Genomic DNA, 25,654 nt, shown 5'->3' with positions numbered 1-25,654 from the left:
ATATCAGGCCTGTTTCACTGTAGCTGCGGATTAAACTGGGATTATCTTGGTTACCTGATCCAGTCCAGATTAACAGCCAGGCTCAATTAATCCTGTTCATTGGCCGTTGATCAGAAACCAACCAGTTTCTGGTTGATCATTCTGCTGCCTGCCTGAGCGGTACCTCCATTCTGAGGGTGAAACCAGAACCACTGGAGATCAGAAGCTCAGGTTCTCCTCATGGTTCCTCTCTGAGCTGAATTAACAGAAACAGTTTAAAGGATAGAAGGAGATTCAGAACCTCCACGGCTGCAGGAGGAGGAACCAGGAGGGAGCTACTGGGACAGGAACTAGGCCACTGGTTTAACTGGAGATGGAAGCAGAACATGGAGGCTTTGAATGGTCTGGATGCATCTTCAGCAGAATCTGGATCGGCCCACAAGTCCAGAACCGGTTCCTCCCTGGTTCCCTCCAGGATCCCCCCCCCCAGACACAGGAACCTTTGAACACCTGAAACGCATCAGAGGATAAGATCTGACTGAAGCTCCTTCTGAGTTCAACATTTATAGAAAATAAACCACATTTAGTTAATTAGTTCTGTTTGAAAACTGACAGGATTAATGTGAATTTTTAATTAATTTCACACAGGGACTAAATTACAGGATAATCAGGAATAATCTGTTCTAATCTGAGCTTCTACTGCTAATTTTAATTAGTTAATATTTGATCAAAGGGAAATTTAATCATAAATTAAGATATTCTGATCATGTTTGGTTCATTAAAGTTTTTAATCACTATGATCAACTTTATGCTCTTATTACATAAAAATGGATTCAGAATCCAATGATTTTTATAAATCATCCTTTAAAATGTTAAAACAGGATTAACTTTTTAATCCAACAGAAGATAGAAAATATTTCAAAAGTGTATAAAAATAGAAAATCTGAATTAACTACTAGAATGTTTTCCTTTTTTATCGTGCAGCTAAATTATAGAAAACGTTTTTGGGGAAAAGACGTTTTTCTAAGATGTTTGCAGATGTTTGTTTCTGCAGAGATGCTGTTTAAAAAGGAATCCAGATGTTTTCTACAGAAACATCTGGACTTGATGCAGCTTCGCTGCTCGGCTGAGTTTCCAGGAACCAGAATCCGGATCCGACGGAAAACCCAGACATGTTTCAGAACCTATCTGGTTAATCTGGTTCTGGGGTCAGAACTGCTTCAGTTTAAATCTCTGAAAACAGAAAATAAATCTGATTCCAGAAAAGTAGAAATTCAGTCTTTCATGTGTGCGTTCTGGATTTGGACTCTATGTTCTCGGTTCTGGTTCTGCTCTCTGAGACCAGAACATGATCCAAACATCTCGGATCGCTGCTCTGTAGAAACATGTGATAAAAACTTAGTGATGGATGTGAAATAAATAAATAAATAGGCCAGAAACACATTTAAATATGAATTATTATTATTAATTAGATGGAAGCAGCTCAGCATCCAGTTACACTTTCATCATAAAGTTAAAGCAAAAAAGATGTGATGATTGGATCCACATGAAGAATGGAGATAATGGAGATCTCCTGAACGCTTCCTGGATCTCCTGAACGCTTCCTGGATCTCCTGAACGTTTCCTGGATCTCCTGAACGCGTCCTGGATCTCCTGAACGTTTCCTGGATCCTCATGGCTTTAAATCCTCACAGTAAAAACAGCTTGAGGCATCAGGAAACCAGAACATGTGAGGGAGGCTGTTCCACCTGGAATGCAGAGACAGAGCCGGGGTCACCCTGAACGGGCAGTCTACGGGTGAGAGGCGGGGTCACCCTGAACGGGGCAGTCTACGGGTGAGAGGCGGGGTCACCCTGAACGGGCAGTCTACGGGTGAGAGGCGGGGTCACCCTGAACGGGGCAGTCTACGGGTGAGAGGCGGGGTCACCCTGAACGGGGCAGTCTACGGGTGAGAGGCGGGGTCACCCTGAATGGGCAGTCTACGGGTGAGAGGCGGGGTCACCCTGAACGGGCAGTCTACGGGTGAGAGGCGGGGTCACCCTGAACGGGCAGTCTACGAGTGAGAGGCGGGGTCACCCTGAACGGGGCAGTCTACGGGTGAGAGGCGGGGTCACCCTGAATGGGGCAGTCTACGGGTGAGAGGCGGGGTCACCCTGAACGGGCAGTCTACGGGTGAGAGGCGGGGTCACCCTGAACGGGGCAGTCTACGGGTGAGAGGCGGGGTCACCCTGAACGGGCAGTCTACGGGTGAGAGGCGGGGTCACCCTGAACGGGGCAGTCTACGAGTGAGAGGCGGGGTCACCCTGAACGGGGCAGTCTACGGGTGAGAGGCGGGGTCACCCTGAACGGGGCAGTCTACGGGTGAGAGGCGGGGTCACCCTGAATGGGCAGTCTACGGGTGAGAGGCGGGGTCACCCTGAACGGGGCAGTCTACGGGTGAGAGGCGGGGTCACCCTGAACGGGGCAGTCTACGAGTGAGAGGCGGGGTCACCCTGAACGGGGCAGTCTACGGGTGAGAGGCGGGGTCACCCTGAACGGGGCAGTCTACGAGTGAGAGGCGGGGTCACCCTGAACGGGGCAGTCTACGGGTGAGAGGCGGGGTCACCCTGAACGGGGCAGTCTACGGGTGAGAGGCGGGGTCACCCTGAACGGGGCAGTCTACGGGTGAGAGGCGGGGTCACCCTGAACGGGGCAGTCTACGGGTGAGAGGCGGGGTCACCCTGAACGGGGCAGTCTACGAGTGAGAGGCGGGGTCACCCTGAACGGGGCAGTCTACGGGTGAGAGGCGGGGTCACCCTGAATGGGGCAGTCTACGGGTGAGAGGCGGGGTCACCCTGAACGGGGCAGTCTACGGGTGAGAGGCGGGGTCACCCTGAACGGGGCAGTCTACGGGTGAGAGGCGGGGTCACCCTGAACGGGCAGTCTACGGGTGAGAGGCGGGGTCACCCTGAATGGGCAGTCTACGAGTGAGAGGCGGGGTCACCCTGAACGGGGCAGTCTACGGGTGAGAGGCGGGGTCACCCTGAATGGGGCAGTCTACGGGTGAGAGGCGGGGTCACCCTGAACGGGGCAGTCTACGGGTGAGAGGCGGGGTCACCCTGAACGGGGCAGTCTACGGGTGAGAGGCGGGGTCACCCTGAACGGGCAGTCTACGGGTGAGAGGCGGGGTCACCCTGAATGGGCAGTCTACGAGTGAGAGGCGGGGTCACCCTGAACGGGGCAGTCTACGGGTGAGAGGCGGGGTCACCCTGAATGGGGCAGTCTACGGGTGAGAGGCGGGGTCACCCTGAACGGGGCAGTCTACGGGTGAGAGGCGGGGTCACCCTGAACGGGGCAGTCTACGGGTGAGAGGCGGGGTCACCCTGAACGGGGCAGTCTACGGGTGAGAGGCGGGGTCACCCTGAATGGGCAGTCTACGGGTGAGAGGCGGGGTCACCCTGAACGGGCAGTCTACGGGTGAGAGGCGGGGTCACCCTGAATGGGCAGTCTACGAGTGAGAGGCGGGGTCACCCTGAACGGGGCAGTCTACGGGTGAGAGGCGGGGTCACCCTGAATGGGGCAGTCTACGGGTGAGAGGCGGGGTCACCCTGAACGGGGCAGTCTACGGGTGAGAGGCGGGGTCACCCTGAACGGGGCAGTCTACGAGTGAGAGGCGGGGTCACCCTGAACGGGGCAGTCTACGGGTGAGAGGCGGGGTCACCCTGAACGGGGCAGTCTACGGGTGAGAGGCGGGGTCACCCTGAACGGGCAGTCTACGGGTGAGAGGCGGGGTCACCCTGAACGGGGCAGTCTACGAGTGAGAGGCGGGGTCACCCTGAACGGGGCAGTCTACGGGTGAGAGGCGGGGTCACCCTGAATGGGCAGTCTACGGGTGAGAGGCGGGGTCACCCTGAACGGGCAGTCTACGGGTGAGAGGCGGGGTCACCCTGAATGGGCAGTCTACGAGTGAGAGGCGGGGTCACCCTGAACGGGGCAGTCTACGGGTGAGAGGCGGGGTCACCCTGAATGGGGCAGTCTACGGGTGAGAGGCGGGGTCACCCTGAACGGGGCAGTCTACGGGTGAGAGGCGGGGTCACCCTGAACGGGGCAGTCTACGAGTGAGAGGCGGGGTCACCCTGAACGGGGCAGTCTACGGGTGAGAGGCGGGGTCACCCTGAACGGGGCAGTCTACGGGTGAGAGGCGGGGTCACCCTGAACGGGCAGTCTACGGGTGAGAGGCGGGGTCACCCTGAACGGGGCAGTCTACGAGTGAGAGGCGGGGTCACCCTGAACGGGGCAGTCTACGGGTGAGAGGCGGGGTCACCCTGAACGGGGCAGTCTACGGGTGAGAGGCGGGGTCACCCTGAATGGGGCAGTCTACGGGTGAGAGGCGGGGTCACCCTGAACGGGCAGTCTACGGGTGAGAGGCGGGGTCACCCTGAACGGGGCAGTCTACGGGTGAGAGGCGGGGTCACCCTGAATGGCTGCTCCATCAACTTAATTTCTCTAAATAAATTCAATGTTTTGAAGATGCAGGAACTGTTTGTTCTGTCGACTGAAGCTTCCAATTATTGTTCATTGATTTATTTGTCCACTGGGTGTCGCTGCTGCAGCACCTTAGATGAACATGCAGAGGCGTTTTGCTTTGATGGTGATTAATGGAGCGATTTCTCTACTTTTTAGGGATTTTTTCTTCTCTCTCCTTTTTAAAGGAAAACCTGCAGAAAAAATCCAAACCAGGATTATTTTGTTTTTTATATGAAAGACTTTCAGGGAGAAGTTCTGAACTTCTGGCAGGAAGCTGCTGCAGCCCTGCTCTCCAACAAGATGTTTGTTTTCTGATTTGTTGTTGCTTTAGTTTTAAATCTCATCCTTGAATTTTCCTGACAGAAACTTAAACCTGCAGATGAACAACTGGTCCGTGAAGAAAAGTGAGAGAACATGAGCGATGCTCCTCAGCATGCAGGGATGGGGAACCCAGCGGGACGCAGTCCTCAGATCTCCTCCTGGGGAACTTCATGCTTCCTTCTGCTCCTCGCAGCTCAGCAGCTTCTTCAAGCTGAGTCTGTTTCTGCTTCCAGGTATCAGGATTTCTATCATGTAGGGAGGAGGAGGGGAGGCTGTAGGAGGCGGGTTCCTCAGGGAGGGGCCTCCTTCTGTAACCTGCAGAACAAACAGAGAACTGCTGCAGAATAACTGAGGTTTCATTCCAGGATTTATATCCTGACTAACTGCTGAGGAGGTCAGTTACTTTCATAAATCAAAGTGGTTCAGAGAAGAAACTTTTTCTCTGGTTTAGATTAAGTTTTTCGGTTCTGGGTTCAAAGTAAAGAAGCAGAGAAGAAGAGTCGACCTACCAGGATTATTCTGCCACCTGGACTCCTGCACAGTTGTCTTTGCTCTCTGAAGCGATGGCTAAATACTCGGCCCTGAGGAACAGAGAGCAAAGATCAGAGCAGAACCTGCTGCTACTTTCAGACGGACAGACCGCTGGTTCTGCAGGAGGGGAACAACAAGCAGGGGGACGCTGTCGGGACATCTGGTCCACCCAACGGGAGGACGAGGAGACGACAGGCTGCCTCTTACTCACTCGCTCTCCCTCAGAGCTTCTTCTCCGGCCGCTGAGATCTTCCTGTAGCAGTAAATCATCTCAACGACCAGCCAGAACTGCAGCCCGATGATGGAGACGTACATCATCACCTCAGACAGGATGGACGCCATTCCTCTGGTGACTGCGGCGACACAGAAGGAGCAGGAGCTGAGACAGGAATAGGGCGGCTCATAGCAGTGAGAAATGATTCGTGTCCTGAGTTAGAGTCCGTCCTCCGTCCTCTCTGCTCCGGTCCTCCAGCTCGATCAGTTAAAAACAAAAGACCGAGAACAGGACTCTGAGGGACGCCGCCGCTTCATGGAGGATCCGGTTTCTATGCTTTTCTGAATAAATCACTTTATCTTTAGCGATTTAAAGTAACAATGATTGGGAAAGAATAAACATCCGTGTCGTTTTTAATGCTAAAGGTTGATTTTAAAAGCCAAGCAAAGTTGGCTTTTCTTTTCTTTGACCATTCTTCCAGCAGCACATTTGAAAGGTCAGCTGCTAATGTTGGATGAGAAGGCCTGCCTCTCAGTCTGCGCTCTAATTCATCCAGGAGGTCAGGACTCCCAGCATCCACGTCTCAATGGACCTTTGACCTTTGGTTCGCAGGAAGCAGAAGGATCCAAGCTGGACGCGCTCCAGCGCTGTCAGTCGTTCTCAGTGATTATTCATCCAACACACTTTTCTCCTCTCGTTGTTAGACGCTTTATTATCTAAAAACTAACTTAGAATTTCTCACCGCAGAAAGACGTAACAGGCAGATCAAACACTCTATGGCTGCGCTGCCTGAATCCTAGAGCTCCCTAATAAACAATTTAATCCAGGTGCTGCATCACCTGTCTATAATGAAGGGGCGGAGCCAGGAAATAGCATCAGTTATGCATAGCAGCTAAAATATAACTAAACAAATTCATTTTTTCAGAATGAAGTCACCTCATACTAACCAAAATATTTCATGTTCATATAAGATCTGAGAAAAAGAATAAAGTTTTCAATCGTAAATCAAGCATCAAGCAACATGAACTGTTCGCTGGGATCAGTTCCTTTCACTGGAACCCCCCCCCCCTCCACCTCCACCAGCGGCGGCTGCTTTCCAGGCCTGCGTCTGATGCTTCGCTGATGCCGCTGCTCCACCATGGAGGCCTGTTCCATGGAGCTGATCTAAAGGCAGCCTGAAGGTCAGAGGTTATGCAGTGACTGACTGCAGAAAGCTGGAGACTGAAGGACGCTGCTGGAACTCAGTGAGCTGCTGAGAGCGAGCCGCTCTCTCACCAACGTCTGCATGATTTTAAAGCCATTATAAATGGATCGGATGTTTTTAGCTTCAGTGCTCGACAATAAACAACAGAAACATGAATATTTAATGAAGGTCATTTTGTGCCTGGAAGCAAACAGCTGCAGGAACGCTCCTGATTTTTATTTCTTTACCGTGAACTGATTTAAAAAGCTGTCCTGCAAACAAAGCAGCAGCTCTGCAAACACAGCGAGCGCTGACATGTTTGCAGAGCTGCTGCTCCTCCTGCGGCTCCTCCGTCAGCAGAGGAGCGTGTTTGACTAACAAATGAACACGTCTGTGCAGCTGCTGCCGGCTCCTGCAGGGAGGAGCCACTATCAGCTCCATTCAGGTAGAAACGGAAAAATCAGGCCAACATCGAGCAGAATGTGATGCTGACAGGAAATCCGACACAGAAACAAAATAAATAAGATTTTCCCTTCATTCCAGAGTCACCATGATCCTTCAAAAAGCCTCAAAATTACAAATTTTTATCTACAACTGCTGTAATGTTCTATATTTATTTACATAAGTGATTAAATGAGCATATTTATCTGGTTTGTTTAATGTTTATCCTCATTAATAGCCAGTTTTACTATTTTATTCTTTGGCACTAGGCTGCTCTGGAACCTGGAAACTAAATTAGTTTAATTTCATGTTAATTTGTTAAAATGACAAATAAAACTCATTGAAACATGATGTTGAAATGCTTATTGATTCATCAGCTTTAGACTGGATTGATTTTCTTTACTAAAGGGAAAACAGGATAAGGAGGAAAAAGCCGAGTCAAAGCGAGCTCCTCTTTGGGCCGAGCAGCAGGAGGAGCAGTGAGGAGAGAGGTAGAGGGAGAGGAGGAGCTAGAAGAGGAAAATCCTGAACCTGAACTGTTGAAAGGTTAAGATCTTGTGTCAGATAATAACAGAAATATTAATCTCCATCATCATCATAATAGTTTATCAGGATCTGAGTGTCGATTTTAAAACCTCAAGTTGAAATGAAGCAACTTCTTTCATTATATTGGAGTTTTTTTGGTAACATATTTCTAAGCTTCAACAGAAAGACGACATTAAAATCAGGTTCATGATGTTTGGATGGGAAAGAAATTCTCCTACTAGCATTTTCCAAAGTCATAAATATGTTTTTAATGTTAAAGGAAAAGTCGCTCAGATTCAGAATCCAAACTTCTGAAAGTTCTTTTAATCTGAAATGATTCCATCCTGTTCAATAAATGATCAGTGTTTTTAATTCAGAGTAATTTCCATGTGAATGTGCTTTACTGGAGGCATCCATATTTGTCGAAGAACACTACTGCCACCTACTGGTTAGTGACATTGTCACGGTGCGGTATCGGCTGTTGATCAAGTCCCAGTGCTGTATCTGGTGTTTGTCACAACGCGCTATTATCCAAGTCATCTTGAAAACATTCTTCTTCCAAATGTTGGCTACATATTACGGGTTTTTTCTCTGGCCAGAAGTTCGATGGCAAATCCTCCCTCTTCAAGTTGGCGATCCAACGACCAACCCGTCCGTGGAGGATCAGGAATCAGAAAGGTGGAATAACTCTTTTTTTTTCACTTTTACCCGATGTATTCCAGCATCCAGCTGCCATGCACGTGGGCATTGTCAGTTCCACTATAGCTCTGGTGAATTTCAATGGTGAAGTCCTCTGGAAATCTTCAATAATTGTTGTTGATTGCAGATGTGTCTAGTAGTTCCCATTGATTTAGCTTGGAAAGCGGGGAGAATGGCGCTAGGCTTACCGCACCGTGACGTCACTGCTGGAAGATGGCAGGAGGGAGGGGCTACTGTAGAAGCGAATTGTGTTGCCCTAGGTCATCGTGACCTTAAGCTCACAATAATTGATAACACAGAGCAAGCAGTCTGGAAGCCACGTACACATCTTGGCAATAACAAGTGTTCACAGGCTGGAAGCCAAGTACAAGTCTTGAAAAACAGAGTCTTTAAAAGCCCACTCGCACGCAATCCGGTCACAGGCCAAGAACTTCCAGGAAATTTTATCAGAGCGTCCAGTCGTGCACATACATCCACACAGTGCAATGTTGAAACTATACAGGTGCTGGTCATAAAATTAGAATATCATGAAAAAGTAGATTGATTTCAGTAATTCCATTTAAAAAGTGAAACTTGTATATTATATTCATACATTACATACAAACTCATATATTTCAGATGTTTATTTTGTTTAATTTTGATGATTACAAATGACAACAAATGAAAATCTCAAATTCATCATATCAGAAAATTAGAATATTGTGAAAAGGTTCAAAATTGATGGCCCCTGGTGCCACACTCTAATCAGCTAATTAACTCAAACCACCTGCAAAAGCCTTTAAATGGTCTTTCAGTCTAGTTCTATAGGCTACACAATCATGGGGAAGACTGCTGACTTGACAGTTGTCCAAAAGACGACCATCGACACCTTGCACAAGGAGGGCAAGACACAAAAGGTCATCGCTAAAGAGGCTGGCTGTTCACAGAGCTCAGTGTCCAAGCACATTAATAGAGAGGCGAAGGGAAGGAAAAGATGTGGTCGAAAAAAGTGTACAAGCAAGAGAGATAACCGCACCCTGGAGAGGATTGTGAAACAAAACCCCTTCAAAAATGTGGGGGAGATTCACAAAGAGTGGACTGCAGCTGGAGTGAGTGCTTCAAGAACCACCACACACAGACGTATGAAAGACATGGGTTTCTGCTGTCGCATTCCTTGTGTCAAGCCACTCTTGAACCACAGACAGCGTCAGAAGCGTCTTGCCTGGGCTAAAGAGAAACAGGACTGGACTGCTGGTGAGTGGTCCAAAGTCATGTTCTCTGATGAAAGTAAATTTTGCATTTCCTTTGGAAATCAAGGTCCCAGAGTCTGGAGGAAAAGAAGAGAGGCACTTCATCCACGTTGCTTGAAGTCCAGTGTAAAGTTTCCACAGTCAGTGATGGTTTGGGGTGCCATGTCATCTGCTGGTGTTGGTCCATTGTGTTTTCTGAGGTCCAGGGTCAACGCAGCCACATACCAGGAAGTTTTAGAGCACTTCATGCTTCCTGCAGCTGACCAACTTTTTGGAGATGCAGATTTCATTTTCCAACAGGACTTGGCACCAGCACACAGTGCCAAAGCTACCAGTACCTGGTTGAAGGACCATGGTATCCCTGTTCTTAATTGGCCAGCAAACTCTCCTGACCTTAACCCCATAGAAAATCTATGGGGTATTGTGAAGAAGAAGATGCAATACACCAGACCCAACAATTCAGAAGAGCTAAAAGCCACTATTAGAGCAACCTGGGCTATCATAACACCTGAGCAGTGCCACAGACTGATCGACTCCATGCCACGCCGCATTGCTGCAGTAATACAGGCCAAAGGAGGCCCAACTAAATACTGAGTGCTGTACATGCTCATACTTTTCATGTTCATACTTTTCAGTTGGCCAACATTTCTATAAATCCTTTGTTTTTATTGGTCTTCAGTAATATTCTAATTTTCTGATATGATGAATTTGAGATTTTCATTTGTTGTCATTTGTAATCATCAAAATTAAACAAAATAAACATCTGAAATATATGAGTTTGTATGTAATGTATGAATATAATATACAAGTTTCACTTTTTAAATGGAATTACTGAAATCAATCTACTTTTTCATGATATTCTAATTTTATGACCAGCACCTGTATAAACGCCCAGATTTGAATGAGAAGTTGAGAAAAGCTAGATGTGTTCTGTTGAAATGTTCAGCGCTGTGTTACGTGTACTGAGGACAGCATGTCAATTTGATCTATAAAATAAACGCTTCTTCTCCCGTCCTGGGGCAATCAGATGATCGACTGAAGGTGTCCTGATTTTTTGACATTCTACCATTGAAAACCACCACACTACTATATTTGGGCAAAGATGGCCGCTCCCAGACTCAGTGATCGCAACGAAAATTTGTTGTTTTATTGTTTTGACTGATTACACTATAAAATGATGTAGAAATGAGTAAAAATCTTCTTAAATTAAGTGTATTTACTCTTAATTTGAGTAACTAAATGAGATAGTTTGCCAAAGGAATGAGTATTTTTACTCTTAAAATAAGATAACTCGATAATATGAACTTGAAATAAGACAATGCAGTTGTGTTCTATTATTTTAAATCTAAATTGTCTCGCTCTGTTGGTAAAATGTCTCTTTTATCTCCTCAATTCAAGAACAGATGCACTTATTTTAAGAAAAAATGACTTATCCAGATTTCTATTTTTTCCAGTGTAAATCACTGCGGACGTTTTAGTTTTAGGTATAAATAATGACCCACTGGTTATTTCTAGCTGAACGGACTTCTCCTTTAAAGGGAGCTGAGAGGCAGGTCTTACGTTTGGGAACCACGTTGAGGTGGATCACCCTGGTGGTGTTGACTTCAAACTCGTAGTTGGAGTACAGGAGTTTGCGCTCGAAGGTGCAGCGGTAGGTCCCCGTGTCGTTGAAGGTGACATTGAGGATGTAGATGGAGCCGTCCTGCAGGTCCAGGGTGTGCTTGCTGCCGCTCCAGTCCAGACGCTCATAGAAGCGAGGGTCCAGGACCTCGCCCTGCTTGTTCTCATACATGTACAACTGAAACATGGAGCAGGACAGAGACAGAAGCTGTGAGATGTTTATGGAGGCAGAACCAAGGAAGTTCACAACAACCAGATCTCTGTGTTCATTTGTTTCACTTTCCTCCTCCTGCTGCTGCTGATGCTGCGTTTCCTGCTGAGTGCAGAAGCTGCAGCTCTTCCTGCTCCTGCAGTAAGTAAACGCTCTGAGTTTATGGCCGTTCCAATCCAGAGATCAGCAGAAGAACCCGTCATTAAAAATGCAACACTCAGCTTTCTGCTGACAAACCAAACAGTTTCCCACAAGATAATTACATCAGAAAGAGGAGCAGCCGTCTCCTGGGAGTGATGGGCACAGAGACGGCGCCGCTTCCTCCGGCGGCCTGATGTGGTTGGCTCAGAAGAAAAATAAGACTTACGCTCATCATCTGTTTGTCCTTTCATTAAAGATCTGCTTCTAAAGTTTCTATTTGAACCCCAGTGGGCCTCAGCAGATGGAGGTTTCTTCCTGTTCAAAGGGAGGTTTTCCTCTCCACTGTCGCTACAAGCAAACTTAAGTGTTGTTCACTTTCCAGTTCACCAGATCATCCAGTCAGATTGATTCAAAGTTTTCCATCTAAGGAAAACCAGCTGATTGCATCGACTCATTGACTCTTCAGCAATCCCTCACACTAAGCATGCTTGTAGCGACAGTGGAGAGGAAAAACTCCCTTTGAACAGGAAGAAACCTCCAGCATTATCGTCAAGTATCCCTCATTCTGGGGACTGACCGGTCCAAATGAGGGACCGGTCCAAATGAGGACATTCAAGGGTCCCCAAATGGTAAAGCTTTCTACTGTGGGTTGGGTTTAGGACCAGGTTAGGGTTACCATGAACGGACGTCCATGAAAGGCCATGCAAACCAAGGCTGTGTGTTTTGGTGGAATAGGAAGAAAAGCAGCAAAGATTTCCCTTTAACCATTAAGTTTGATTTTACTGTGTAAATAACTACTCTGTATAAAGTGTCTGTTAAACTCTGGCGTTCTTTCACCACTGCGTTTGTTAGTTTTTTTTTTAATCCTTATACATCTCCAAAGTTTCCCATCACGCTGGAGGTTTCTTCCTGTTAAAAGGGAGTTTTTTCTCTCCACTGTTGCTTGATAGAAAACTTTGAATCAATCTGCATGACGCTTCCAAACTGTGGTTCAGACACCAGCTGTAGAACTCCTGATGTTAGAACTTCCTAAACTCACTTTGAAAGAGTTTGGGAAGTTCTAACAGATTAAAAAATCTGTTAAAATGATTCAGTCCATGTTTGATATAAAGAATGAACATAAATATTGCTTGAACTTGCAGCAGCATCACCAATAACCAACCGTGGACCAACCTCGTCCTGTTGGATCTCAGTGCTGCATTTGATCCAGTTGATCATAATATTCTTTTAGAAAGACTTGAATATTTTGTTGGAATTAAAGGAACAGCACTAGACTGGTTTAAATCTTATCTATCTGATCGAATTCAGTTTGTTCATGTTAATGATAGATCTTCCTCATGCTCAAAGGTTACCTGTGGAGTACCACAGGGATCAGTGCTAGGACCAATTCTCTTTACTTTATACATGCTCCCAATCGGTAGAGTTATTAGACAGCATGGGATTAATTTCCACTGTTATGCTGATGATACCCAGCTATATCTGTCTATAATCCAGATGAAGCTAACCCATTACATAGATTACAGGCATGTCTTGAAGACATAAAAACCTGGATGACTCTTAACTTTCTGCTTCTGAATGCAGACAAAACAGAAGTTATAGTCTTTGGACCAGAGTCTCTGAAAAAGAAACTGATTAGCCAGTCACTTCATTTGGATGGGATTAAACTGATTTCAGATAATAAAGTAAAAAATCTTGGTGTTATTTTTGATCAGGACCTGTCATTTAAATCCCAGATCAAAGAGGTTTCTAGAATATCCTTCTTTCATCTGAGGAATATTGCAAAAATGAGCAATCTCCTGTCCAGGGGTGATGCTGAGAAACTAGTCCATGCATTTGTTACTTCAAGGCTGGACTATTGTAATTCTTTACTATCAGGAAGTCCACAAACTGTAGTTAAAAGCCTTCAGCACCAATCTGACTGGATAATCTGATTGAAAGTCTCTGGAAAGAGACTCGAGATGAGGTGCGGATAATTGGCTGATCTTAGCTCCACTTACAGGATTGAAATCTTTGTCCTCTGAACCCTTGAAGAACCAGTTAACGACGGCGATGGCGGGAACTTCGCCTCTCATCTTGCAGGAAATGCATCCCAGCCTGAAGCCCTCGTTAGCCACGGCCTCCGTGTCAGAGTCCACCTCCACGCAGGCTGCATGGCACAGAGTCGCTGCAGAGCAACAAAGGAAAGACGAGTGAGACGAGGCGCTGCTGTTTGCTCGGTCAGCGGGTGGGAGAGGGGGGCCGTGGGTGACCCCCTCCCTCCTTTCCCGTGACTCCAGGAGGAGCTTTTGTTTTTTTTTCTCAGTACTTGCAGGCAAACAGTCTAATTAGTACTTCAGAAAAAAAACAGAAGCTCCTGCAATGTTTCTTTTTTGGCGTGCTTGCTTTCAATCCTCCATGCATGCGTCATTTTTCTTTTTGACTTTTTAATTTTCGCATTGTTTTTATTTCCACTCATTGCTTCACTCTTAGAAAAAATTTGGAGTAGAGTTCAGCTGTGATTGTTCTCTTTAAAAGGTGAAACTGAGGGGAAATAAAGAGGTTGCAGTGAGCAGTTAGCCTGTTTCCTGTTGCATTCTGTTGGTTGCCAGCTGGAGCTAACATCATATATAGAGACGGGCGTCTATATATGCTAACGTTATCATGACACATCGGCCAGAAGTAACACACCTGTAGCTCCAAAAGTTTGTCTCAAACTGCACCTTGCAGTTTCCCCTGAGGCCTCAGCATCGCTCTCAACCAAAGAGGTCTACGCTCTACTTTCACCTCGAGCGGGGGGGCTTTCATTTTGAATAGCAAGATGAAGGGACGGGGGGGTGAAGGGAAAAGACAGGAAACATTCAACTCCAAATCAGATCAACAGCCACAAAACCATGAAAGTCTGTGGCGATGCGTCGGCCTGCTGAGGAAGGATGGATGTTAGAAAGACAAGGTGTGTGAGGATGAGAGAAGGAAGAGCTGCAGAGGAAAAGGAGGAAAAGAGAATATTAGGAGAACAACTTTAAGACTTCATTAAACATAAAAACACTTTGATTCTGTTTTCCAGTGCTGAGCTGTTGATGTCCAGTCTGCAGTAAATGGCAGGAATGACCGTCACAGCCATGCAGACTGGACCTCTACCACTGAGAATAAGCCTGATGTCATTTAAACAGGCGATAGTAAAAAAAACAAACATCTAAAATCAACCATTATTTTCTCTCCTTTAATCTTTGACAGTCTGCTTGGTTCAGTCCAGTCTAACCCTAACAGAAAAAGGTTTGTCTTTAATTATTGATAACCAGGACAGCTGAAGGACCAGGTTCATACCTGAAGTCCTGCTTTCTGTCTTTTAGCAACGCTCCTCTCCTTCATCTTAGAGAAGATAATAGCAGAGACTGTCTGCGTCCATGACGCATAAACACTGGGACATCCAGGAAACCTGAAAATACCCTATAAAGACCATCCACGACCTCACCAAGACCCTATAAAGACCATCCACGACCTCACCAAGACCCTATAAAGACCATCCACGACCTCACCAAGACCCTATAAAGACCATCCACGACCTCACCAAGACCCTATAAAGACCATCCACGACCTCACCAAGACCCTATAAAGACCATCCACGACCTCACCAAGACCCTATAAAGACCATCCACGACCTCACCAAGACCCTATAAAGACCATCCACGACCTATAAAGATCACCCAAGGCTTCAACAAGACCTTATAAGGACCATCCAAGACCACATCAAGACCCTAAAACGCCATCCAAGACCTCGCAAGACCTATAAAGACCATCAAAGACCCTCACAAAGACCCAATAAATATCATCCACAACCACATCAAGTTCCTATAAAGACTGAATAAAGACCATCCAAGACCTACAAGGATCACCCAATGCTTCACCAAGACCCTGTAGGAACAATCCAAGACCACACCAAGACCCTAAAACGCCATCCAAGACCCCGCAAGACTTATAAAGACCATCAAAGACCCTCACAAAGACCCACAACCTCATCAAGTTCCTATAAAGACTGAATAAAGACCATCCAAGACCTATAAAGATCACCCAATGCTTCACAAAGACCCTAAAACACCATCTAAGACGTAACAAAACCCTATAGAGACCACCCAAGAGCTTTCCAAGACCTATAAAGACCATACATGACCTAGCCAAGACTCAATCAATACTCATAAAGACCAATAAAGGTCACCCAATGCTTCACCGAGACCCTGTAGGAACCATCCAAGACCACCCCAAGACCCTAAAACACCATCCTAGACCTAACAAGACCCTGTACAGACCACCCAAGACCTCTCCAAGACCTATGAAGACTATAAAAGACCTCACCAAGACTCAATAAATACATCTAAGACCACACCATGACCATAAATCACCATCTAAGACCTCGCCTATGAAGACCATCCAAGATCTCACCAAGTCCAAATAAATACTATCCAAGACCTATAAAGATCCCACAAGGCTTCACAAAGACCCTATAAAGACCATCCAAGACCACAACAAGACCCTAAAAAGACCATCTAAGACCTCACCAAGACCCAATAAAGACCTCCCAAGACCTTACCCATACCCCATAAAGACCTTCTTAGACCTCACTAAGACTTTTAGAGACCATCTAAGACCTTATAAAGACCACCCAAGAACTCACTACGACCAAATAAAGACACTCTAAGACCTCGCCAGACCCTACAAAGAACAACCAAGACCTCACAAGGACCAAATAAAGAGCTCCCAAGACCTCCCTAATATGCTATTCATAACTTGTTGAGAACTCACCAAGATCCTGTAAAGACAATAGATAGAAAACAATGCAGCATGACAGTCTATAGGGACCATCTAAGACTCAATAAAGACCAATCAAAATATAAATATACAAATACCTCAACAAGACCATATAAAAACCTCCAAGGAGCACCAAAGATGTATAAAGACCATCCAAGACCTGACCACAACCCTATACCGACTGTTCAAGACCTCATCAGGTCCCGGTTGTTAGCTCGACTTCTTAAACAAAATTCCTCCCTGATTCTCCAGACTGTGAAAGACTGCAGCGAAATATTGACAGTGCCGGAGCAGCAAAAACAATGTTCAGCATTGAAAGTCAAACTAACCACCGAGTTCAAGACCTTTTTCAGGTCTGTCTGTGTCCAGTAGAGCTCAGCTGCATCAAACAGATGTTTTAACCAGTGGCAGCTGATCTGGGGTCAGGTTCCCTGTTTTCTCAGCTGACTGACAGATGAGCAGAGAACCAAACAGACTTTAGGCGAAAGGCGAATCTATAAAAGCTTCCTTTTTTCATCCCTCCTCAGAGAACAGGCGCACTGATTCACAGGAAGCCGAGAAGTGATGCAGCTTTTTCACGCATTTTTCAGCTCCATCTCCGAACCCTCGTCTGTTACAAACGGAAGTCGATAGTCCGTGTTAATTGGAGGCTGCTGCAAACTGCTCCAGATGTCGGCGTTAATCCTGAGCTGCCGGGAGCCGACGGAGGACATTCATCACTTCATGCATCTGTGAAGCCTCACTGCAGAGCAACAGATTCATGACTCAGACCTGTGAGACACTCTGTGACACCAGCAGACAGAGAGGACGAAGTGTTTGGTTTGGAGTCAAACCTGGAATACAAGCAGAGGAGAAGCTCTGGCCCTTCATAAGGCTCAACACAAAACCAGGAGAGCTGCATCATATTAAAGAGGGAAAGACCTCCATGTTTGGAGGTCAGAGAAGGAGGCAGACGCTCGCGGCCTGGATGTCCCGCAGAAGAAGAAAGGAGGTTTAGAAAGAAAAACAACAAAGTTACAGTTAGATCAAAGATTTGATTTATTTTTTATTTAATGAGGTAATTAAAGCTTATTTTCTAAACTACATGATGAAAACAGGAAATGACTTTTATCAGATGGAGCTTCTGAAGGTCGGCAGAGTCCGATGATGGAGTATTTTGAGGCCGCCTTGGTGGTTTGAATGAAACTCAGACGTTTGATGATCTAAATGAAACGGAGCGGCTCAGTGTGAGCGGCCATTCCTGTTCAAAGGGAGTTTTTCCTCTCCACCGTCGCTACAAGCATGCTTAGTGTGGGGGATTGCTGAAGAGTCAATGAGTCGATGCAATCAGCTGGTTTTCCTTAGATAGAAAACTTTGAATCAATCTGACTGGATGATCTGGTTGATCTGGATCTATAAACCTGAGATGACATGATGTGAATTGGAGCTATAGAAATAAACTGAATAGAATGTAATCAAATCTCCAGGTTGGAAGGACTGTTTCCAGAAATTTCCTGTGGATCCGGGTCACAGAGGTCCGGTTGGTTCTGGATGGTAAAGGTCGCTGTAAACACGATGATCCAGTGAGCTGCACAGGTTCTGATGAGGATCCTGAAATGGATGCTGCACTTCAAAAACAATCTAGAAATAAGTGAACATTTCTTCCATTAAGTGTATTTAGCCTTAAATTAAGCAGGTAAATAAGATTATTTGCCAAAGCAATTAGTTGTTTTACTCTTAAAATATGATCATTAGATAATGTACACCTGAAATAAGACAATGCAGTCGTTTTTTTCTTATTTTAATTTAAATTATTTTGTTCCATTGGCAAAATGTCTCACTTACCTTCTCAATTAAAGAAAAATGTACTTATTTTAAGAAAAAATGACTTATTTAGATTTCATTTTTTACAGTGTGCAGGATGGGAATCTGTTTTCCTCTCTGGAGGATTGAGTGACGTTCCGCCTCAGTCCCAGCTTCTCCTTCCTGTCCATCGGGACAGAGCGCAGAGACAACTTTACCTCTGAGCTTCTCCAACGTTCAGAGCGGCTGTTGCTGATTGGCTGCAGCAGGAAGAAACGCTGAGCAGGCAGACTGAGGAGATGCAAACATGCAAACCGACAGGAGAGAAGCGTGACCGTCGCTCTGCAGGATCAGCACATCCAGAGCCAGTGATGCGTCCAACAGCAGCTGGACGCAGCGGTTAATCCACAGAGCAATCTGCAAACTGAGGCTTGGGATTATGCAAGGAAAGTTCTAGAAGCTGCAGATTAGGATTTTATATTCTGGGCTGTGTCGTGGCAGTCTGTAATCCCTCTCATCAACAGCTGTTCCCCTCTGAGGCCTCAAATGTCCCTCAGCTGCAGAAAAGACCATCGTCTGCAGCTCCAGGAGACATGAGGACTCAGCGTGTCTCTGAGGAGACAGCAGCTGTTTCCATGGCTCTGTTGCTGCACACATGAAGACATGCTGGGGACGAGCTGTCCCGGGGAAATGCCAAGGACTTCTGACATTTCCCCCGCTCACCTTTCTTCTGTCGCCATGACGCCGTCCCAACGTCCCAGGCTGAAAAATGTCTGTCTACTTCTCATCTCATTCAAAGATGGATTGTCCCAGTGAGACAGAAACAGGAAGTGCCCAAGTCCTCGTATGCAGACAGAGGACAGTTTCCAGAAAACTCTGATGTTCTCCAAACTTAAAAAAGATGCAATGATTCAGACCAAACCTTCAGTTTAGCTCCGTTTAAATCAGCTTCCGCCCACTGGCACCTCAGACAGTAACATCCAGCTCGCTGAGGGACATGGACCTTCTGTCCATCAAACAGATCACATGATGCCTCCTCAGAAAGCTGCTGCCACTCAGCAGGAGAACAATGTTAACTCTTTGGTTCCCTCATAGACAGAAGCTCCAACTGTCCCCATCCTCCTGCAGGTGTCGTCATGCTGGAGCAGACTGGACGGCAGCAGGACTGATCTGATTCTCTGTGGTCATCTGCAGATACGGCGTGATGTTTCTCCAGGAAAATAAACTTTCTTCTTTCTGTTTGGGGAAGAGAGATGCCTGAGTTCTGGTCCTGAATGTTGGAGCAGGAGGAGGAGCTTCTTCTGCAGGAACCAGGTGATCCTGGATCAGAACTGGGTTTAATCTCCCAGATGTCCTCTCCAGACAGAATCCAGAGTATCCGTAAAGTCACCTGGAGGCCTGCAGGCGGGTATGCGGAGAAAACGTCCAAATAAAAATCAGCTTTTTCTCATAGTAGCTTCATCTGGTCTGTTCCTGTTTGGCTGTGACTCCATCCTGGAGAGAAATATCAGCTGTGCTGCTGCCATCAACACCTTTGTTTCTAGATGTTGGAGCTTGGCCTGTTTTCCAGTGTAGTCCTGTTTCTCTGACTGTGACTAACTGGATGTGCTCTCTTCATCCTCTGACATGGGAGCTGGCTCGGAGCTCGTCTGCCTGGCTGCGTGTTTCCTGGACGGGGCCGCCTGTGGAGCTGGTTGACAGTTGCCTTTTGTATCTATGCTTCTTTTTCTATGTCTGCTTCTGTCTCCTTGAACCCCAGTGGGCCTCAGCAGATGGCCGCTCACACTGAGCCTGGTTCTGCTGGAGGTTTCTTCCTGTTCAAAGGGAGTTTTTCCTCTCCACTGTCGCTACAAGCATGCTTAGTGTGAGGGATTGCTGAAGAGTCAATGAGTCGATGCAATCAGCTGGTTTTCCTTAGATGGAAAACTTTGAATCAATCTGACTGGATGATCTGGTGAACTGGAAAGTGACCTGAGATGACATGATGTGAATTGGAGCTATAGAAATAAACTGAATAGAATTGAATACAAGTTTAGTTCTGACCTAAGATATTCTGGGTGATTCAGATTTCCATCATGTTAGATGCTAGTTGTGAGATCACCAGCGCATCACTTTCTGCAGATCTTTTCTTCCAAAAACGGAGCGAAAGTCCGCTTAGCTTCCAATTTCAGCCTGTTTTTTGGTTGCCATGGCAATGACTGAGGATTTACAGAGGTGCCTCCAGCTCTTTGATTTCACCACATGGTCACCGCAGCATACAGCGAGAAATAAACTTGTGTGAGAGTTAAATGGTTCCTCTAATTGGGTCATTTTCACGCTCCAGATTTTTGCTGTGACCCTGAAGAGCAGAACCGGAGCGAAGCTCCTTCCCAGTTCGGACCCAGCTGCCCGACCGGGCTGGACGCTAAAATCAACGAAGGAAGGAAGGAAGGAAGGAAGGATGCTTCCTGCTGAAGACCACTTTGTCCTGCTGATGCTGCAGAACGTTTCCCAGAGAAAACAGAGAACGCTTCATGATGGAGAAGGACCCATCAGCTTCATTAGCTCCCCTTCGTTCCACAGTGGGTTTAGAAAGCAGGTCAGACGACGATGCAGGAAGCAGAAAAGATCTCTGATCATAAACTGATGAGTGGAACCAGAGGAAGATTGTTCAGATCAGAAGCTGAGGTGGAACCCATGTTCTCAGATTATGGTTCTTCATTAAGGAGAAGCAGGGAAGCATTTGTTCCTTCTCTGCATCACAAAGCAGAACCAAGGATTAGATTCTGAGAGATCCGTGTTCCACAGCCTCTCTGATGCTGGGGGGTCGTATCATGGTATGGGCTGGAACCAACCCCCCCCCCCCCCCCCCCCCCCCCACTCTCATCTTCTCCAGGGACACAGAAAGCCACATCCTGAGGCAGAGGAGGATGCAGCTGCTGGACTGACCAGAGTTTGGAAGATAGATCCAGCAGCGTCCGGATCTGCAGAACCGGATCGTTTTTTGCTGCCTGAGGTCCAGAAGGGTCCGATCGGACCGAGGCATCTGGAGGAATCAGCTTCACTGCGGTCTTCTGGCGTGACTCCATCTGATGCGACTATCAGTCCTCTCTGCAGACATTAGCAGCCTGAAGGCTCCGTAATGCGGTTAGCTTCCATTAGCTGCAGCTGGAAGTGCCCGCCTCCCAGTAATTATGGCACTAACATCTCCGAGCCTCCGCTCCATGCATTCTCCCTCTCTTCTAATTAATAACAACATTAAAGTGGTTTTGATCTTGAATCGGTTCTGATCTGTCCTGATAAATCTGCAGGACGTTCCTGGTGTTTATCAGCAGCAGAAGAAGAAGAAACCTCCAAACCTCTTTCTGTTCCTCGGTTTCACCTTCTGCCTTGTTGGGTCCGGCTGTAGCAGCCGGCATTAGCTGATGGGAGCAGATTAGCTCCATCAATACCTTTAAACTCTTCATTCCTTTTTCTGTTTGCAGTTTAATAAAAGTATAAATAAGACATTCCCTGAGGAAGAAGCTCCTCTTCAGGGTTTTATATTCAGCTAAATATAAACATTTTGGAAGGTTAAACTGAAATCTGAACTAAAGTGAAAATTTCAACTAATTTCAACTTTAATCATCATTTAAATTCTCCATTTGATTCGTCATCCTCCTCTTCATCCTCCCTGTCAGTCAGCTGGATGCTGCTGTTGTGGAGGAATCAGGAATTGTTTCCTGACCCGTTAGGAGCCCAAAACCAGTTATCTTCAGTTTTTCTGATCATTTTCATTCATTAAAAACATCAAAATTCAGAATTAAAATCAGGATAAAAGCTGAATAGGATAATAAATCCCTTCCTTCCTTTGTTTTCAGGTCGGATCGGGTCCGTTTGTCAAACACCAAACGTCTGCAGCCTTAATAGAGCGAAATCCTCCTCAGACCAATCAGAGAATCAGATGGATTCAGGAGCAGCATCTCATCAGTCATTCTTTATAGTTAATGTTTTTAATTTAAGCTCTGTAGATGTTTCTGACTCTACCAGCAGCTTCTAGAGGATCCCAGCATGTCTGATGATCAGAGCAGCAATGTTCCTCTCTGCCTGCACTGCAAAAACATCTAGAAATAAGTAAATATTTCCTAAATTAAATGTATTTACCCTTGATTTGAGTAGATAAATGAGTTTTCCAATAGAATGAGTATTTTTACTCTTAAAATAAGATAATTAGATAATATGTGCTTGAAATAAGACAATTATGTTTTCTTATTTTAAGTGTAAATTGTCTTGTCTCATTGGCAAAATGTCTCTTTTATCTCCTCAATCCGAGACCAAATGCACGTATTTTAAGAAAAAATGACTCATAGATTTCAATATTTGATGCTTCATCTTCTAACATGTTTATCAGATGCTTCTTCTCTTCTCCACTGATTTAACCTTCAGTTCTCATTCAGTTTGCAGGCAGCTGAACCTTCTAGAAAGGAAGATGTTTCTGCAGAAGTAAACGATGGTAACAAGTGTTGTTAGATGACCCTGAATGTTTGTTAGAAAACTTCCTGGAAGAAAAACTTCTCCTCCTTTCTGTTACCAGTGAAACAGCAGAATAACACCGTTAGGTTTCTGAAACAACATGAAGTTCAGAGAAGCAGAGAGCTCCTCAGCTGGAGGCTCATGAACACATGCAGCCCACTCACCTTGGAGAGCAAGGAGGGTCACAGGCAGCAGGAGCATCCTGGCTCACTTTGGAGGAGTCACACCAACGCTCTCCGCTCCGACTGAACACCTCCAGGCTGAGGGAGGAAGAGGAGGATGAAGCTGCTGGGACTCTGGGTGTGGTCCGCCCTCCTCTTCCTCTGCTCCTGATGCAGAGGGGGAGGAGGCGTGAAGACCCTTCTGAAGCACCTGGGAGCAGAGTGGAAGCTCCTGCTGAGGAGGACCTGGAGGAGGACCTGGAAGACGACCTGGAAGATAACCTGGAGCCCAAATGTTGCAGAAATCAAACGTGACCTGAGCAGAAAGCAGCGCAGGAGATGGAGGGAAGCAGTGAGGCTGTTGTTGCTCCAGGATCAGCCTGCTGCTCATCCAGCCCTGGATGACGCTGATGACGCAATGTGCGCCTCAACCAGCCGCTGTTCGCTCGCCTTCATCTGCGGATCTCCGCAGCAGCAGCGGTCCGCTTCCTGCGCGTCTTCAGACGGATTAACCCCCCGATAGAGACCCGGATAACCTGTGAACAATGTTCTCCCGGGTAGAAGCTGACTGTGGATCAGAGCTGGTTGGCTTCCATCAGGAGGTACCGGGAGCTCCTCCTCCTGCAGCGGTGGGAGGAGAAACCTGAGCTGGAGAGGAAAGGAGAGCGATGAGCTGAAAGTCAGAGAAAGGGGGGGGGGGGGGGGGGGGGGGGATGCATTGCAACCGCGACACGGAGGAGGAGAGGAGGTAGAGGCGTTGCTATGGTAACAGATTTTCTAACGTTTCCTCTAGAAGCTCCAGGATGTTGGAGAGGAACCAAACAAGGCAGCAGGAAAAGTTCGCTTATTGATTCAAATAAAGGCAGAACCGGACCGAGGAATAAGCGAACCGAGCTGCAGCTTAGGGCTGAAGCCAGCAGGAGGCGCTGTGGAGCCACAGCAGGCAGCCTGATAAGTTTACACGGAACTTCTGTTAAATCCAGAATAGAATTTAAAATCCTCCTTCTCACATATAAAGCCTTAAATGGCCAAGCTCCATCTGATATCAGAGATCTGATTGTTCCTTATGTTCCTAACAGAGCACTTCGCTCTCAATCTGCAGGTTTACTAGTGGTTCCTAGAATTTCTAAAAGTAGAATGGGAGGCAGATCTTTTAGTTCTCAGGCTCCTCTCCTGTGGAACCAACTACCAGTTTTAGTCCGTGAGGCAGACACCCTGTCTACTTTTAAGGCTAGGCTTAAAACTTTCCTTTTTGATAAAGCTTCTAGTTAGAGTGGCTCAGGTTATCCTGAGCTATCTCTATAGTTCTGCTGCTATAGGCTTAGACTGCTGGAGGACATAGGGACCCCTTTTTCATCATTCTGCTTCATTCTATCTCTATTCTCCCACTCTGCAGAATCTGTTAGTTCAATCTCTAACGTTCTGCTCTCTCTGCTTTTTCTCATAGTAGCTTCATCTGGTCTGTTCCTGTTTGGCTGTGACTCCATCCTAGAGAGAAACATCAGCTGTGCTGCTGCCATCAACACCTTTGTTTCTAGATGTTGGAGATCGGCCTGTTTTCCAGTGTAGTCCTGTTTCTCTGACTGTGACTAACTGGATGTGCTCTCTTCATCCTCTGACATGGGAGCTGGCTCGGAGCTCGTCTGCCTGGCTGTGTGTTTCCTGGACGGGGCCGCCTGTGGAGCTGGTTGACAGTTGCCATTTGTATCTATGCTTCTTTTTCTATGTCTGCTTCTGTCTCCTTGAACCCCAGTGGGCCTCAGCAGATGGCCGCTCACACTGAGCCTGGTTCTGCTGGAGGTTTCTTCCTGTTCAAAGGGAGTTTTTCCTCTCCACTGTCGCTACAAGCATGCTTAGTGTGAGGGATTGCTGAAGAGTCAATGAGTCGATGCAATCAGCTGGTTTTCCTTAGATAGAAAACTTTGAATCAATCTGACTGGATGATCTGGTGAACTGGAAAGTGACCTGAGATGACATGATGTGAATTGGAGCTATAGAAATAAACTGAATAGAATTGAATTGAATTTACCGATACTGTTCTATACAAAACGAACTTTCGATGCATCCAGCTTATAACAGTGAAATGAACATTGACATTTATAGAGTGCTGCTGTGATAAAGAACGTAAACAGTGTATGAGAAAAGGAAAACCAGTTATAATGGGCTGAGGGTGTGAGGTGTAAACAGCCCCTGTTGGTCCGTCTGTGTCGTCCTTCTGAGTAGAGCGGCTCTTTCTTCAAGCCAAGCAGGAAGTTCGAGGTTTTTGAGGCTCCACCCTGTCAGTAGATTGAAGTGTGGCGTTGTTGTTGTTGTTTTCAGGTGCAGCCGCTCTGATCAAGCTGCTGCAGCCTCCTGTGATAGCCGCTCCTCTGGGCCATGATGTCCTCCTTCCCTGTGAACTCCAAGCTTCCCAGGATGTGAAGATAACAAACACGCCTGTGCTTTACTGGACGGCTGCAGGAGATCGGACCTTAGAAGTTGACCGTAACTCTTCTAACTACTCCCATGTGTTGAAGAAGGTGCAGTGGTCTGACAGCGGCTCGTATCAGTGCAAAATGTCCATCAAAACCAGTGAAGGAAGTTTCCGGCTGAAGGGAACCAACACCACGCTGGTCATCTACGGTAGATTCCCTTTTCTTTGCTGTCAAACCGATCAAATGACCTCATTTGGTTCTATCAACAGGGACTTAATGTAGAACCAAAGTAAACAGAAGAGAAATGCGTTTTTTAACATTAGTTTGTGCAGCGGTAGACGAAGTACTGAACAGTAGTACTTGAGTAAAAGTACTGATACTCATAGTCAATTTTTACTCAACTAGAAAAGTCACTCAGTCAAAC

At 46.5% G+C, this 25,654-nt stretch overlaps 1 protein-coding gene across 2 annotated transcripts; it reads right to left on the bottom strand.

The window, feature by feature from the left end:
• Positions 1-4,445: 4,445 nt before the first annotated feature.
• scn1ba (sodium channel, voltage-gated, type I, beta a) lies at positions 4,446-23,422 on the bottom strand. Of its 2 annotated transcripts, none has more exons than XM_038307695.1 (6): positions 22,820-23,422; positions 13,598-13,764; positions 11,189-11,426; positions 5,549-5,690; positions 5,316-5,387; positions 4,446-5,121 (listed from the first exon to the last, which is right to left on the bottom strand). In XM_038307695.1, the coding sequence occupies exons 1-5, from the start codon at positions 22,854-22,856 to the stop codon at positions 5,321-5,323; spliced, it is 651 nt and encodes a 216-aa protein (XP_038163623.1). In that variant the 5' UTR covers positions 22,857-23,422; the 3' UTR covers positions 4,446-5,121; positions 5,316-5,320. The 2 variants fall into 2 exon arrangements, with proteins under 2 accessions (XP_038163623.1, XP_038163624.1); XM_038307696.1 differs by lacking the exon at positions 22,820-23,422 and adding an exon at positions 14,268-14,377.
• Between the last annotated feature and the right edge of the window lie 2,232 nt (positions 23,423-25,654).

Source organism: Cyprinodon tularosa, unplaced genomic scaffold (genome assembly GCF_016077235.1).
Source record: "Cyprinodon tularosa strain WSP-4 unplaced genomic scaffold, ASM1607723v1 ctg618, whole genome shotgun sequence".
Classification (NCBI taxonomy): Eukaryota; Metazoa; Chordata; class Actinopteri; order Cyprinodontiformes; family Cyprinodontidae; genus Cyprinodon; species Cyprinodon tularosa.
The sequence above is the reverse complement of the archived record's forward strand: the minus strand, read 5'-3'. Positions and strand labels throughout refer to the sequence as shown.